Source organism: Mastacembelus armatus, chromosome 5 (genome assembly GCF_900324485.2).
Source record: "Mastacembelus armatus chromosome 5, fMasArm1.2, whole genome shotgun sequence".
In the NCBI taxonomy this organism is placed as follows: Eukaryota; Metazoa; Chordata; class Actinopteri; order Synbranchiformes; family Mastacembelidae; genus Mastacembelus; species Mastacembelus armatus.
The window spans coordinates 6087063-6103437 of NC_046637.1; the positions used below are offsets into that span (position 1 = coordinate 6087063).

At 38.8% G+C, this 16375-nt stretch overlaps 1 protein-coding gene across 1 annotated transcript; it reads right to left on the reverse strand.

Moving 5' to 3' along the window:
• Positions 1-535: 535 nt before the first annotated feature.
• lrig2 (leucine-rich repeats and immunoglobulin-like domains 2) lies at positions 536-15794 on the reverse strand. The gene is made up of 18 exons (XM_026307318.1): positions 15164-15794; positions 14668-14742; positions 14142-14276; positions 13479-13622; positions 13170-13313; positions 12745-12888; positions 12312-12455; positions 10591-10671; positions 10228-10299; positions 9950-10018; positions 8616-8788; positions 7917-8228; positions 7333-7614; positions 6450-6890; positions 5931-6083; positions 5141-5281; positions 4343-4612; positions 536-3542 (listed from the first exon to the last, which is right to left on the reverse strand). Exons 1-18 carry the CDS (start codon positions 15349-15351, stop codon positions 3310-3312), a joined length of 3201 nt encoding a protein of 1066 aa, XP_026163103.1. The 5' UTR covers positions 15352-15794; the 3' UTR covers positions 536-3309.
• Positions 15795-16375: the final 581 nt, after the last annotated feature.

The following is a 16375-nucleotide window of genomic DNA, read 5'->3' on the forward strand; positions in this document are numbered from 1 at the left end:
GCATTGTCAGTTTGAACTTGCATCGGAGGTTTTCTTGGATTCCACCGCTTTTATGTAGGAGGCATTTAAAAAATGTAGGTATTTTTCTTGACATCAAGACTGACCACAAACTGTTAAGATTTTAAGGCTATTAAGCCGGCTGTGTGTGCATCTGATAAAATCCACGTTATTGATGGCTTGACCTTTTAGATTTTCCTCACACTATGTCCAGAAATCATGTTGAAGCCTGTGCGTCAAATTACATGTAACACAAGTCAAATCCTGCAGGAACATTTTCACTGAATCTATGTCAAAAGACAGACACTTCAACTGCTTAACAGAAAATTAACTATTTTGATAAACACGTTTTCCATTTTTCAAGTATAAATGTCAAACATGCATATTCCAACAACATCAGAATTTTCCAACTTAGTTTTTATATCAGAAATTTTATATCTCTGGGTTTTGGACTGGTCAAGCCAAACAATGTGAATATGTCACCTTGGCCTCTGGCAATTATAACAGACTCTTTTTCTGAAGGTTTACAGACAATGACTAAAAAAGGAAACAGTTTAATCAGGAAATGAATCTTTTTTCTAACCAAGAGCAGTGCTGAGACAGACATTTAGGATTCCAACCAAATTACCAGAATTCATATTTAATATTTACTGGTAAGTAATAGCTATGTAACAAAAAGGCTCTTCAGACATGCTTTACAGAATGTACAGATAAACAAGGTCAAAAATACTATTGGAAACAAAATGCAAAACTTCAACAATACAAAAAAAAGCAGCATTGGATGTTGCCAGAGCAGTTAATGTTAAACTTTGGTATAAAGTCATAAAGGATGTTCAGAGAATAAAACAACACAAATGCACATTATATTACGGTGTGCTAGCAGAAAATATTGAACACTGAATCAATGCATGTCCCCTGGACATGTAGCTTTTTAAATATGACATATCGCCACAAGTTTTCATTTTAAATCCTCTATCACTGGAGAGGGGCATGAAATTGATCTTGGCCAGCCATGAGAAAACATCAAGAAACAATAAAAATTTGTTTCTACTAAAGCAAAGGGTATGGCAAGATACAAGGGACCTGGTTAATACATTTCTAGTTAATACCAAATTCAGAGGAAAAAGCTTGGAATGTGAGGATTTGGTAATGAAAAAAGGCAAACATGACTGACAACATTAGAAAAAGAAAAACAGACTTTTAAACCAAAAACAGAGTGCTGCAATGACATGCACGTACCACAGAGGAGGTGGAGGTGTACCATACTGCTGCTTAACACATACAGCTCTTTAGTTAATTATAAGTAATTATTGATAAAAAACAATGAACCTGTCTAGCCATGTTACACTTTGTAACGTTATATGGAAAACAGAGCATCAAGCTATACCATCACATGGCTTCACTGAAGATGAACCTGCCAGCATTACTGAATCTTAGTGTCTAAATCCCCAAACACTCATTTTCTACAAAATGTGAATGTGAAAGCAAAATGAGAAATCTTGGTTGAAAAATAAAAGAGAAAAACATGGGGGTCAATGGTAGAGTTCAGTCTTTGTTGAAACTGTTTTTTTCAACTATACAGTTATTTCTGGTGCTATAGCTACACTGCAGAACTGTGTTGCATTACACAGACTTGTTTAGTCTACACCTAAAACAGCCATTGTAATACAACACCATGCCACCAGCTTTACAAACTACAGCCTCCCTTATGGCCTCACAGTAAATCAGCACCTCCCGAAAACAGTTTCAACAAAACCTTACATTAACCTGAGGATTTATTGCAGGACTGTTCACATTAGTTGCATTGGTTTTAGCCAGGTGTAGGCAATAAACTGGAAACTCTAATTTGATAAATATATTGAGCACATAAACATTTGATGGCCACAAAGGCAAAGCCAATCACATCCAAGCTTCTCTGAAGTGCAATAATCAAGAGGGATTTTAAGGACAAATCACAAGTTCAAACCTTATGAAACAAGACCAGACTCTTTTACATCAGAAGCATTTTCATTTCAACTCCTCAAAGCAGTGACTTTTGGAAACAGTACAGTTTGCTGAAGCTGACAGCTGCCTGATTGTTGTCTTTTAGTTAAATGTAATGTTTCAAGTTACCACCTATATCGCAAATCTTTCTGCAAATAGACATTTAGTTCATGAAATTGAATAGATAACTAACTTTATGTACACATACATACATATATAAAATAATACAATACATTCTCATTTTTCACAGTCCCAAATGAAAGCCTAGCTTTAATCAATATCTATGGAAGGATCATGAGGTTTTTCAGGAAAAAAAAACTGATGATAAATCCTCACAATGGAAAACAGCATGCACACTGCATAATAAAGTCTACACCATTAAATTAAGTGCTTATAAGACATGATAAACAAGAAAAATCAGTGCATACTGTATATAGAAACTATATTGTCACCTGATTGAGGTTACTGAGAATGCTTGTTACAAAGGCAATCAAATAGACAACCATTAGAAAATAACCAGCAAAACTATGATTGTCACATGTGCAAAAAACTGAATTCTCCCCAGACATCTCATATCACTAAGACACAGAATGAATGAATTAACAATTGTGTTTGACATAGGACAAAAACAAAGTCAGATAAAGATGATATAAGATATATTCATATATATTCATAGTATGCACCACATTTTGGTGTCACTGTCTGTGAGATTTGCATCGCAGGATAACAGATAGCATAGTTTCGAGTCAGTCAGAATAACTGTAGAAATGTGAGACGTCCTATATTCACCACCAAAATCTGCTGGTCACGCAACTACAGCTGTCCCCCATTTAAACACCTTCCCCCCCATTTGGGAAAAGGTGTTTTTTTTTTTTTTTTTTTTCTATCAAAGTCACGTTGCCTGCTCCAACAGGTGTCTGTACCACAAATAAAACAAAACTGCCAGTGTCGTGCACTGTAGTGCCTCTCACCAGCAGGGATGAAGCAGAGAGCTTGTGAAGACTGTACCATGTGTTGGTGTTCTCTCATGACCACATCTGACATGGCTCTGTGAAGCATACATTCGTAGATTTCTCTACAAAGAGAACAAAGAAGAGTGAAGGGTGTGAGAGAGATGTGTCCTGCAGAGGTGGAGGTGTTAAGTTAATCACAAATCCATTTCTCCAGCCGGACACAGCAGTCTTTCTACAGTGGAGTTCATTAGTATGTCCTCTTGGGTGAAAGTGTAAACATACAAGAGAGCATCTTTGGCAGAATGTGAAGAGTCTTTTTGGAGGTAGTGGGTGAAAGGGGAAGAGGTGCAGCAACTAGTGGGCAGAGTGTTAGGACCTATGTGGGAGCAGAATGCTCCTGAGGGTTAGTCCTTGTAGAGGCACTTCTGTGGTCCTGTGTGCATTGGCTGGAGAAAGAGTCCACCTCTACTTCACTCTGCTCCTCTGTCAAATCAGCAGACAAAGTCAGAGGAGGTGTCCTATGTACAATCACTAGGTGCTGGGACACTCCTGGTTGGGGTTTCGAGGACAGATCTTCCCTTTCCGCCCAGAAAGGTCTGCTAACTGAGTCTGAAAGAAAAAAAGCAAGAGAAAAAACTAAATACACTGATACCCAACTAGATATCCTTTAATGACAAATAAAAGTTGATTTGTCAGTACATTGGCAGAAAAATAACAAGACAATAATTTGAAATCCTCAGTTATTGTTCAAGTAAAACTGCTGAATATTTGTCTCTGGCTTCTCCAATATGAGTATTTGCTGCTTTCTACTGTTAGATCCCTTTCACTTAAATACCTTTAGATTTTGAAGTGCTGGTTGAACAAGACCAGCAATTTGTGACTGGTATTTTTCTTCGCTTAAAAATAACGCAGATTATTTCAAAATAGCCACCTTACCTTTTGAAGTTTTTAATTTCTGTGTAGTTTCCAATGCTAACTTTGACACATTTGTATCTATCCTATTCTCACTAGAGAATTTAAGTATAGTTGTAGCCTGAAAATCCTCTGATCTTGTCAACATCCCTCTACAAATTTCTTTGTAAATAAACAGATCACCTTTCTGATAAATACAATCTTGTGGGTTTACCAGTTCACTATAAAAATACTGGCTTCAGGGTATCAGTGACCCGATGTTTATACTGTATATAAAGACAAAGTAACATCAAATCTGCCTGAGCATTAAGAAGATTTCTCAGCCACAAAAGGAGAGGAAATCTTAAGAGACTTTTCAGTAGCAGCAGGATGATGAAATTTCAACATTACCTATAAACACCTTAACAAGTAGGGCATAATAGTTTGCACCCAGACTGAGGATGGTGTCAACATCTTGCTCTAAAGCTAAATCTGGAACATCTTTTTCTAAACCTTACCATTAGCATAGTGCTCTGGGGGAGTGTGGTTGCTCAACCTTTTGTCGTGTGAGGTGAGAAAGACGGAGGAGTCCTGGTTGCTAATGAGACTCTCCAGTGCCGTGTCCTTGTGCTGAGGATGCTCGATAAAACTCTCCTTCAGGCCTGGTAGAGTCTTGTCCAGCAAGTCTTCCTCCCCGAGATAGGCATATGGGCAGTATTCCCTTGTACGAGAGTAGATGTTGGCATTGTCATAGCAGTCTGAGCAGATGACCAGCGGACCTGCACCACCTGGCAAGAGAAGACAAGCATCTTGATAAACATTGTCTCCCATGTGCTCATTTTTCCAGACAATGGCTCCATTTAGAGATTTGGTCAATGTGATGTTTGCTATATACAATTGCAATTGTATATATTGCAAACCAATGTCTCACCAAAACATCTTAAATTTATTATTTGTGAAATAATTACAATATACATTTGTTTTCATCAAATGAGCTTGGTATCATATGGAGCCATCCATCATCATATGGACTTGGTATTGCTGCAATTGTTAGAATACCACCTTTGTGACATGATTATTTAAAGTAGTGCTTTCTGTTAAGACAATAAAATAGAGTTATATAAATACATATGTGAAATTACCTTTACCTAATTACACCTTAATGTGACTACACCTACATATGCACAACATAGGCTGACAGGCCTAGGAAAGACATAACTTTAGCAATTTCCTACACTACGAATGCATAAAAAATGTAAATCCTTTAAAAGATGAAATAAAAACTGAACGTGTGCCTGTGTCTAGATGACACTAACCAGTAGGGACTCCAGTTAGTCCCTCATGGGGTTCTCCAGGGTGGAAGCTGCTATGGCCAGTGAACAGAGAGCTGACCCTGCATTGCAGCATGCCATTCCCCTCAGTTTCCACCTCACTGCTTGTGTCTCCATAGCACACACCTGGGACACAAAGGCCCTCATTTCAGCAAAAATCAGATTCAGAACACTGAAGCAGAAACAACAACCTAATAAGTACAAGAATGCCCAAAATCTTTGAACCCAGAAAATCACAACACAGAAGCTGCTGTTTCAGAGGTGAAACAGCAGTGTGTCTTGTGTGGTAGTGAATCTTGTCGATTGATATTTTTCATGGTATCAAAATGTTGACAGAGCCTACTCCTTCAGAGGAAACCTTGCAAAACACCGCTACTGGCAGACAATGCCACAACAACCTCGACATGAACTAACTTGATCTAATCACAGTAATTCCATTGCAAACTAAGGACTCATTAATTTCTTCACATCAGTATCTTTAGTTACATTAGTGCAACAGTACAATCAATGCTCTGTGCATAATTTGTGTATATACATTGAAAGTTGAAAAGACAATATAAGATAAAGTATAAATTTAGTTTTTACTGAGTTCAACCTTCAGGAGACACCAATGTTGTTGGTGTTTTCAGCTGTTGTAAATACCTAAGTATGCATCAGTTTGTCATAAAAAACAAAACAAAAACAAAACAAACAAAAAAAAAAAAAACAATCAACCAATCCATGATTATTATAAAATAAACAAATATTCTCCAAATCTAAAAGGAAGATTACCCACCATCTGTGCCTTTATGGATGTATCCATGGGAGAGTGGGGGCATGAGCTGTTGGTGGCTGCCTGCCTCAGAGTTGCTGTAGCCCTCCTGAGGTTCTGACAAAGTGCCCTGAGAAGAGAGATAGCTGGGGATGTCTGCTGGCAAGTTCATCTCATCTGGAAGAGATAAAGACATATTTTGTTACATGATACCAAGTTTTATCTTCACAGAAAAATGCTGTCCATATACATATACTTCATGGTTTCCAAATACTGTCACACAACACTCACCACTAAGAAAAAAAAGGGGTTAAAAAACATTCCAAAGACAAACATTTCAATATGACACCTTCATCATTGTCTCCAGTGTCTTTTTGTACAATGTGGTGAGGTAGCACTAAATGTATTGAAGAGGATATTTGAGCCTCTCTGGAACTGGTTTAAACAGTTTTTCAACTGTTATGAAGCCATGTTTTCCAAATACATTTTCAAACAAGACACATTTTATATTACACAAAAATGGTTTACATCTGAACTGCTAACCTGTGTTGGTGATACTATAATCCTCATTCTTCCTGCGCATGTGATAGATGACAATGACCCAGACCAGGGAGGTTCCTACTACACAGCACACCACCACAATCACCACTATGCCCACTGTGGTCCAGCCGTCCTGGTCATACCCCGCACCTGTATCACAGTTTGGTGATGGTGACACACTCAGGTAGATGTGTCCACGCTCTGTTCCCAGGGTATTAGACATAATGCAGGTGTATTTCCCAGCATCAGCAGGACCAGCGTCTACTATAATAAGGAGCTGGTTAGCAGCAGCAAAGAAGTGACGCTCTGTGAGCACCAAAGGACCGTCATCTTTGGTCCAGTTGAGACGAGGAGCAGGGCTCCCTCCTGCTATACACTGAAGCACAGCAGTTTCACCACGGGCCACTGTTCTGTCTTCCAGTGGCCGCATGAACGATGGAGTTTCTGGAAGAGAAGTTTCATTGATTTCTGATTTAATAAAAAATATCTGTGAGGCATTTGAATTATACGGTTTAGATGGATATGTTTAAACAGAAACTAATTATTTGTAGAAGCTTGTTACAATCTTTTTTATAGTACTAATGTGCAAGCCTTGATCACATTCTCCACTAGAGTGACTGAGTCACTGATTAGATATAAGCTCACAGCTTAAATCTGACTGAAGCGCCTCTGACACAACTGTCGGATCACATTGCTTCTGAGATTTGAATTAAGCATTCTCTGTCTATGTAAAACAAGGTTACATATTCATTAGTTAAAACCTGCTGACTGCAACACAAAAGCAGGAGTGCATAAGGAGCAGTCAATTTGTGCAGAGTGACTCAGCTGAAATGACCCGGTAGTAAAGCATCAGTAAAACACTCTCCTAATCATATGGATGACTTACCCAGGACGGTGAGAGTAGCGTTTGCCGACAGGCTGCCAGCTGCATTTTGGGCTGTGCAGCTGTACACTCCCATGTCTTCTGTCTTCACGTTAGCAATGAAGAAGATGTCATCATCTGGCATCACATGCATCCTGCGCTCTCGTGCAGCAGGAAAGTCAGTGCCTCCATCCTTCTGCCAAGCAATCTGGGGTGATGGATGGCCTTCAGCAGCACACTCCAGCCTGGCCATAGTCCCAGTCCGGATCGTCAGATCCATTGGAGTCTTAAGAAAGGACGGCAGCTCTGATAAAAATAATGAACAGAAGGTCAGGGGTGGAACAGAGAAGTAGAGACATATCCATAAAAGCCTTGGATCAAAAAGCAGTGGCAATTAGATTTTAGGGTTCTATTGCCTTCAATTCTTTGGCAGCCACTGCATTGCCCACTATGAGAGAATATAATCTTACTAAAACAATTTTAAAAAATTCATATAACAAAGATTTATCGCAGACTTGAGCCATGCCAGAACTCTTTCATTGCGCATCGGCAAAAGTAGCACCAAAAAGCATTGATTACATTCTTTGAAAAAGGTCAAATATCCTCACCGTTGACAGTAAGCTTGGCCCTGTTGGAGTAGTTGGACCCGAAGTGATTGGAGACCACACACTGGTACCGCCCCTCATCAGTAAAGTTGACATTGAGGAGGTGAAGCACAGATGTGTAGACCACTTCTCCCTCTTGGTACTGGGCATAGTTTTGCACTTCTGCATCATACAGAACCTCTCCATCCTTCCTCCAAGCTGTGGTCATTGGTGAATCACTGCTACTGGAAGCAATGCAACTAAGAGTCACATTGTTCCCCCGCAGCGCCACAGACGTCTCTGGGTGAGTTGTGATCTGAGGCTTGGGGAAATCATCTGTAGAGGAGCATAGTCAGAATTTTCTAAAGTTAGAAAGTCCATACTTTTACAACAGACTTCTTACATGAAATGTAAAATACTGAGTTGTTATAGGAGAAAGATATGCCAATATTGGAAAAGGAATATTGGTAGCCAGATTGGAAATGCTAGATTGTTATGAAGTCAAAGTCTATAAAACCTGTGAGCCAAAATTCAACAATGTGCTGTTACTGTGAAATCTATATTGCAATAATCTAGTATATATATTCCAGTGCTTTAAAAAATACCATAAAATAAAAACTTAACGCACTTTGCTGGCTTACACTGAAATTTTCACAGTTCCGCACAGACTAAAGATTACCACTATTGGATCAGACTGAGTAATAAAAACAGAAAGGGACTGACCACAAACAAACTCTTCCGGGCTGATGAACAAGACACTGCGACCAAGTAGACTGACAGGATGAGCACAGACAGCAGAGACAGACTGCTGTCTGCCATGGAACTGACTGTCAGCCAGCCAAGGCCCTAACCACTGCATGTGGCAGTCGCACAGCAGGCTGCTCGTGTTCAGGATACTGACAACAGAAAAGAAATGAAGGAAGTGTGACAGTCATCATTTGGGGGGAAAACAGATCCAATGAGGACAACCCACTGAACAAATGAATCAGGGATTTCCAGGATTAATGATTTAACCTTTCAGAAAGGCAAACTTGCATTTATATGCCAGAAATGAAGGTTTCAAGAGGGCGAGGGCTTTTACCTACTCATATTTACAGGTATGTGACACTAGTAAGTCTAACACTAGCAGCGATCATGCAAACAAGATTAAAAATGTTTTCTTGTGGTAAATATAACAGTATATATTATTAAACGGCGCTTTGGTAGGTCTGTTAAGATATGTAATATATCATCTATACAGATAAATAAAAAATACAACTCCACAAACCAAAAACACAAACACAATTTAGACAACTAGCAATAACACACAGCCATGTAAAATCATTGTTGTTTAATGATCTTAAACGCATTAGCATTATCCAGGTCATACAGTAGTTTTCGGGTTTTCAAATACGTTCGAAGGAGATGTCAAATAGTAAAACATCACTGGACGATGTCATTACAGGTATGACCACAAAGTTTAAAGAATCTAAATTTGGATGTGACACTGGATTCATTGCTATATAAAGCATGTCCAGAAGTCTGTTTTACAATGCACATTCTCCAAAAATATGCTTCATTTACAGGGGTGCTATCATCATTTCTCTAGCTAGGTTAAAGCCCCTGCCAAGCAAATAGTGCTATATTCTATTAAAGCAGCAAACTAATTAATAACAAGAGGATACAACTTCTGTCATGACATATTTTCTGTAGTACATTTTGTTGGCCACAGCTTGAGACACTTCTAAGATGGGCCACTCAAAACCTCCGAAAGATTAAAAGCCCTAACATTTCCCCTGTCATTCCTCTGAGGCAGGAGAGACCTTATCGGATGTGGCTACATCTCAAAAGTTGAATCAGAAATCTTTGCCTGTCTAACTAAGGCAAAACATAAGAGATTAAAAACTCAAATGGCAAATTGATGGTGCATACAACTATATATTACCAATTTTAATGAGAATCGTGGCAGATGCACAAATTTAGTTATAATAATTCACTTTTAATGAAGACAATGACAGGAGAAAAGCTAGCTTCCAAATGTGCTTAAGAGTGCTATAAGATTCATTCTGTCTACTCACAATACTTTCAGCTTCATATGGGACAACGCCTCTGGATGTATTGACATGATGCCATTCTGGCTGAGGTCCCTGTAGAAGAGAAAGAAATGTGGATTGGACACACCTATGATGCGATTTGACAAAAATTACATCACATTTCACAAGCACAAGACAACAACACATAGCACAGTAGTAATAAAAGCTTCCTGCTATCTTTAATCATTCAGCAATAAAAGATCCTACTGAGACGCAAGGATAGATGTGTGGAGAAAAATGGATTGAGCCATGGTTTTACTCACAGGTGTTCCAGCTCCTCCAGGCCCTCAAATGCTTTCTTAGTGATTGATCTAATTTTGTTCTGCTGTAGGATTCTGGAAAAGAAAATATATTTCATATGATGCTCAGTAAAAATGGTTCCTGCAGCTGGGTAAACATTTTCTTTCACACCAAAACTAGTGTGTCAGCAGCTTTATTTAAGGTTAAACTAGGACATGTGACAAGCCGTTCACATTAGAACAAACTATCAGGAACACTGATTGACAATTTAATGTTAAATTGCATCCACTACATTTCACTGAAAGTACAATATTTTAAAATGTACAGTATGTGCACATTATACACAAAATTCAAATCTATCAACATTTATATAAGAGTGTCCTCACAGTGTGCGCAGCTTCTTCATTCCGTCAAATATGCCAATGGAGTCCTCGATGGCCCAGGAGATTTCATTATTGCGGATATCTCTGGAAAACAAAAAGGCACACACATTGAACAGACACTATACAGATGGAACATCTAAAAGCCTTTTCCTGCAAAGTCCACTGAGATGGCACATTATCTCCACTGTGGTTATCAATGAGAGTGACTCAGTTAGGATACTAACAATCTGAGACACCATACTTTCACAGCATGTCACAGTTCACTGCCCCTGCTGTTCTGATGAGGGGAAATTAATTGGCTCTGTTTAGCAATGGGAGAGTTCATGGGTCCCCTGAAAACCCCAGGAGGCCTTGTGTATACGCGATGGGTCATGGGCTCTTTTGTTTCTTTTTCTTCATGCCTGGCCACCTCTGAAAGGACTTTGGCACTCTCCAGTTCCCCTCACCCATGAAAGCTCCCAGGATGATCAACCTCGCAAATATGACCCCTTTCTTGTTGCAGCTCAGTGGTTTAATTGGAACTATGAGTGGCACATAATGAGTTCACAGCTTCCTCTACACTCAACACTTCTTACCTCACAGATAAATGTAGGATGAAGAAGACATACTTGCTTAATTAGGCCAATATTCAGGATGTTAGTTATATTGGAGTCTCAAAGAAATCTGTGGTGGCGTTAATGTGGTTCAGGCTGTAATCCAATGTCCTGGAAACACAATGTTTGTGAACGAAAATGAATAAAAGCTAGCTCATGTATTTTGCGCCACTGACAAGGGGTGCACAAATGTAGGAGGACATTATTGTAACAGATGACTCTCATTAACTTTTACAGAATAGCATATAATATTGAATGGAATTCTACATGCAAAGAAGCACACATTTCAAACTGTCACCCTGACAAAACAAGAGCTGCTGTGTTATTTGTTGAAATGTTCAGTAGACACTGAAATGCCAGTTAAATGCTGATATTCTTTTATCCCTGCTGGATGAAATTATTAAAAAGCAGTCCATCTCACTTTCCAGAACAGGAGAAGCATTGCCCTAGTCACACTAACAAAAGATTCTAACAACCTGAATGTCTTGGCCTCTGGCTTAGCTAAAGTGTAGACGACTACACTCTCACCCACTTCATCTAGAATTGCATATTATGGATGATGTGGAATCAGCCCTTTTCCTGTATCTCAAATACTCTGTTTGGAAATTTGATTTCACATTTGTTTGTGTACACCAATAACTTCCCCAATGCTTTAAAAAAATATGTTTCTCCTGTGAGTGAACACAACTGTCTTGATCTTTTACATTTCAAGTCAGTTGACGTGAGCATGATATTACAAGGGCAGGACAGAGGACACAAAACAAAGAGAACAGGTTTCTAGGAAATTACACACTAGGTGGGGTTTGATCTAAGACTAAACAGATAACAACAAACCATCAGAATGCAACAAAGACTATAGAATATTGGTAGTATATAGGATACAGTAAATCCACGGTTGTTCTTACTCTAAACTACTTAGGATTATCCAGGGAATGTACTCAAGACAGGACAAGAATAACACATGAAGGATGATACAAACACAGACCTACTGTAACAGCAGCCTTCATGAGAATGCACAGAGGCGAGAACAAGTCAGGACTTGGTTATATGTCACATACTTAGCTTCATTAAACTTTTTATAGCAAATATGCAACATCTCTCAGATAGATTTCTTTAAGGCTTAGCACTTACAGGGTATGCAGACTTGCCAGGCCACTGAATACGCCTTCGCCCAAATGGCTGATGGAGTTCTCTCCCAGATTCAGACTCTCTAGGAAACCCAGTCCCTGAAAAGCTGTCTCCTCAAGTCTAGTCAGATGATTGAAGGACAGGTCCCTGTACAAATCCACAAACGTGATAAAGATTAGATTAAACTATTTCTTATTAAACACCAGTCTTGTATTTTAATGTAACTTAACATCTTCACAAAACTGTTAACACAGTATACAGATAATCCACAGAAGGCAAGAGAACACTAAGTCAGCTCTAGACACTCTACAGTACTGCTGCAAGATAACAGATGCTCCTCAGAATTACAGAATGAATTTCAGAGCACACAGCTGAAGAAAGAAAGTGGGGACTCCTGACTTTGTGGGGATTTCAGTTACAAACCAAACACACTCACAGTTCCTCCAGCTTCTGGCAAAACTCCCAGGCATCTGGTCGGATGATGCCAACAGCATTCTGGCTGACCCGCAGGATACGCAGCATGCGCAGACCATACAGCCAACCTTTGTTGACCTCAGTGAGGTTGTTGTGCTCCAGCTCTCTGAGACACAAGTGGGAAAATGGCATTAACAAAAAGAACTTTTATTACATAAACTACGATCATTTTATGTCTTATCCGTTGAAGCATAACATGAACAGAAGTTTGTTTTGGCAACATAAAGAACAAGTAAGGTTTTTTTTCCCCTGCTTTTCCTGCCTGTGTCCATGGATTTCTAACATCTTTATACCTACTTTAAAATGTCTCACAATGCACTGTTCAACAAAGGCCAATGGAAACACTGCTACATGTCACTCTAATGAACAATCTGTAAGACTACTCACAGTTCTTCTATGCTGTTAAGTCCGAAAAAGGCTCCATCCATGAGCTTAGTGATGCCATTCCTCTGCATCTTCAGTGACTTCAGCGAGTCCATGCCCTTGAATGTCAGGCTGTCCACTATTTTTATCTTGTTGCGCTTCATTTCACTATAATGAAACCAAGGATGTTTATTAAAAAAAATTAAAAATAACAGTATTATTGTCACATCCAAATTAAAATGCATACATGCCTGCAAGCTATTAACCATTAAATTACTGGCTTTTCTTGACTGATTTTAGTTCTGCATCAAAAACACACCACACAATACATACAGAAACTGAAGCTGTGGAAGTCTGAAGACTTTGGATGGCAGCAAAGTTAATCTGTTCCTGTTCAGCTTCAGCACCAGCAGGGAACTGGAGATGTTTTCAAAGCAGCCGGGCTCGAGGACACTGATCTTGTTATTGCTCAAATTCCTATGAGATAAATGAACAGAAATATTACAGTCAAAATCAGGAAGGAGAGTAACGTTGGCTCTTTATTTATTCTTACTGTATATATAAATATTCTTAAGGGAAGATACCACAAAGACAGTTGCTTACAATAAGATGCTTCATTGCTAATAGAAAACTGATAAAAACACTAAAGGTATTCCTTTAGTGCTCTCTACTTTGACTCCATTACCACTAATCCAGAATGAATAATCTTGCGCTTCACTGTTCTAATATGCGATCTGTAAAAATCAAATAAGTCTGTTCCTTCTTTTCATACCATGCTACTCCTCAAATGTAAACTCATGTATTGCTATGGCAAATATGTTTGGAATGACTTAATCCTAGACATTTTCTATTATTAAAATAATTTTACAGTATCTTAATCCCTTTTAGTTTGATTTTATTTTACATTCAACCTGTACTGTCCCAGGGATTTTGTAGGTAATTTGTTACAAGAAATATTAAAAGAAGACAATTTAGATAAGCTGTGTGTTTACTTACAAATATTTCAGCTGCATGGAGGGAAAGGATCCAACTTTGAGCTCAGAGATTGAGTTGGATGTCAGGTCTAGTGTCTCCAAAGAAACATAAGGCTGAAGCTGATGCATCAACAGCTCTGAGATTCGATTGTGGACTCTGAATCACACACAAAAAAATAATTAAGTATTAGTCAAAATGGCACTGATTATTAAGACAAAGGTCTATGGCATACTCAAATCATCTGAACATTAACAAAACAAAAAAAAAAACAGACTGTGGCTCTGCTCTGTTGCACCGTGCTGGGCAACAAAAAACCTAACAGTATCGTATCAATGTTATGGTACCACTATATTTACATGCCAGGCATAAAAAAGTATGAAAAGCTGTTATTATTGTGTCTTGTGATTTTTGTTGAAAATGACTTTGGGTACAGCATGTAAAAAAAGATATCAAATCTTGTGATACACGCTTTAATTCATAAATGCAATGGTAAGAAATAAGACATTCTCCTACAATAAAACGAGAAACATTTTTACTCTGTACTTACAGTGACAGAGTGGTGATGTTTGAGGATGTATCTCCAAGAAATGGAAGAACAGTAAGCTCATTGTGATTCATGGTCCTAAAATGAAATTCAAAGAAAACATTATTGTTAACGTGACCATCAATGAGTCAACACATCTCTAGAACAAAGATGAATACTGTGGTCCTCATGAAAACTGGGACAGCATGACCATTTTATTAGACTGAATTAGTTTAGCTGAGTGTACCTAATAAAAAGACATCTGTATGTTGCATATGGGGTCCTGATTTTGTGGTTTTGTCAAATCTTATATAGTGACTGGAGAAATTTACTATTCGCCTGTGCTAAAATAAAATAAAAAAAACACACACACAAATAGAGACTTCACCAATTAAATTAAATGACAAGCGGCTAAAACATACCAGAAATAGGGAGTCGTGTTGTAGCAGTCTTTGGTTGGGCAACAAATCAGTGCTGTGGATTCAGTAACATCACATCAAACCTGCTTGTGTGTACTCACACTTGGGTTATCTCATCCGGCAGGGCCAGGGGAGCCGTGGACAACCTCTTCCTGTTGCAGTCCATAACACGGACCTCATCTTGTCCTTTTGAACACGAGCACGAAGCAGGACAAGGCTGAAGGGCCCGGACACTCAAACTCAACAGCAAGAAGACCAGGGCCGAAGGAACGGGCCAACCCTCCGCCATTTTAAACGTCTTCTTACTGAAGGCTACGTAGCTACGTGGCTAGCTCGATAAACTGGCACGTCAACAGTTACAAAACCACCATTAAATTGTCCATGCAAATTGATAGCAGTTAAACGAACACATATTCCAAGGTTATAGTGGCATGTTTCCAGGCGGAACTGTGAAATAAAGTGTTTTCCAACTTGCGTGATACATCTCAGCAGAGATTTCTCCCCTTCTTCCGCTCCAGTCTCTACTATACCGAGATGATTTGGTCCCACGCATATGCCGCTTTCCACCAAATGTCACCGGCTTAACTCCACAGCAAGCTGGCTTTGGATTCCGCTTGACCAAATGACTTGCTATATTCGCTTAAGTATGACGATTTAAAGGGAATTATTAACACATTTCTCCATCTTTCTGCTCCGAAAGAACAAAGCACTGTGAACTAATGACATAGGATATCTTAGATCCCACCCCTTTCCAGCATGTTTACAGCTACCCTATTGGTCAGGATTCAAGTCTGTCAAATATTTGCACCAATTTGATTGGACGTTCGTCTAATCTGTTTTTCCCGTAGTTTTATTATCAATACTGCTCTAGTATGAATTAGTAAATCACGTCCTTGTAGTTAGTGGAGGTGATTTTCCTCTTTATGTGCTTTGAAAGTTTGGAACTGAGCCTTTAAGTAGTATTGTAGGGTCTGTGTAACAGATCTGGATACTTTTACGTGTATAGACTGTTTTTAAATGAAATAATAGCCTATTTGTCATGTGAAAAGTTATGCAGCACGTTCCTAGAGGTTAGGATATGTGGTTATTATAATAAATAGAAGTAGTTTTAATATCAACAATAATAAATTTTCGGCACCTTTCATAGCTGCAGTGCTTATCAAACACAAACATATTATCAAGTCGGTGTTTGTAGGGAAGCGCGTTTCTGGGAAGCTGGTTACTGGTTGTGCTGAAAAATAAACAAACAAACAAACAAGCATAACACCCACACCCACATACACCGCACCCTTCACCTGAAGGGATTATCCCAT

Coding starts and splice junctions, on each gene's coding strand:
- lrig2 (XM_026307318.1), bottom strand. CDS start 15,351: ATGGCGGAGGGTTGGCCCGTTCCTTCGGCCCTGGTCTTCTTGCTGTTG. Junction 12,889..13,169: donor CTTAACAGCATAGAAGAACT/GTGAGTAGTCTT, acceptor CTTGTGTCTCAG/AGAGCTGGAGCACAACAACC. Junction 3,543..4,342: donor CCCAGAGCACTATGCTAATG/GTAAGGTTTAGA, acceptor TTTTTCTTTCAG/ACTCAGTTAGCAGACCTTTC.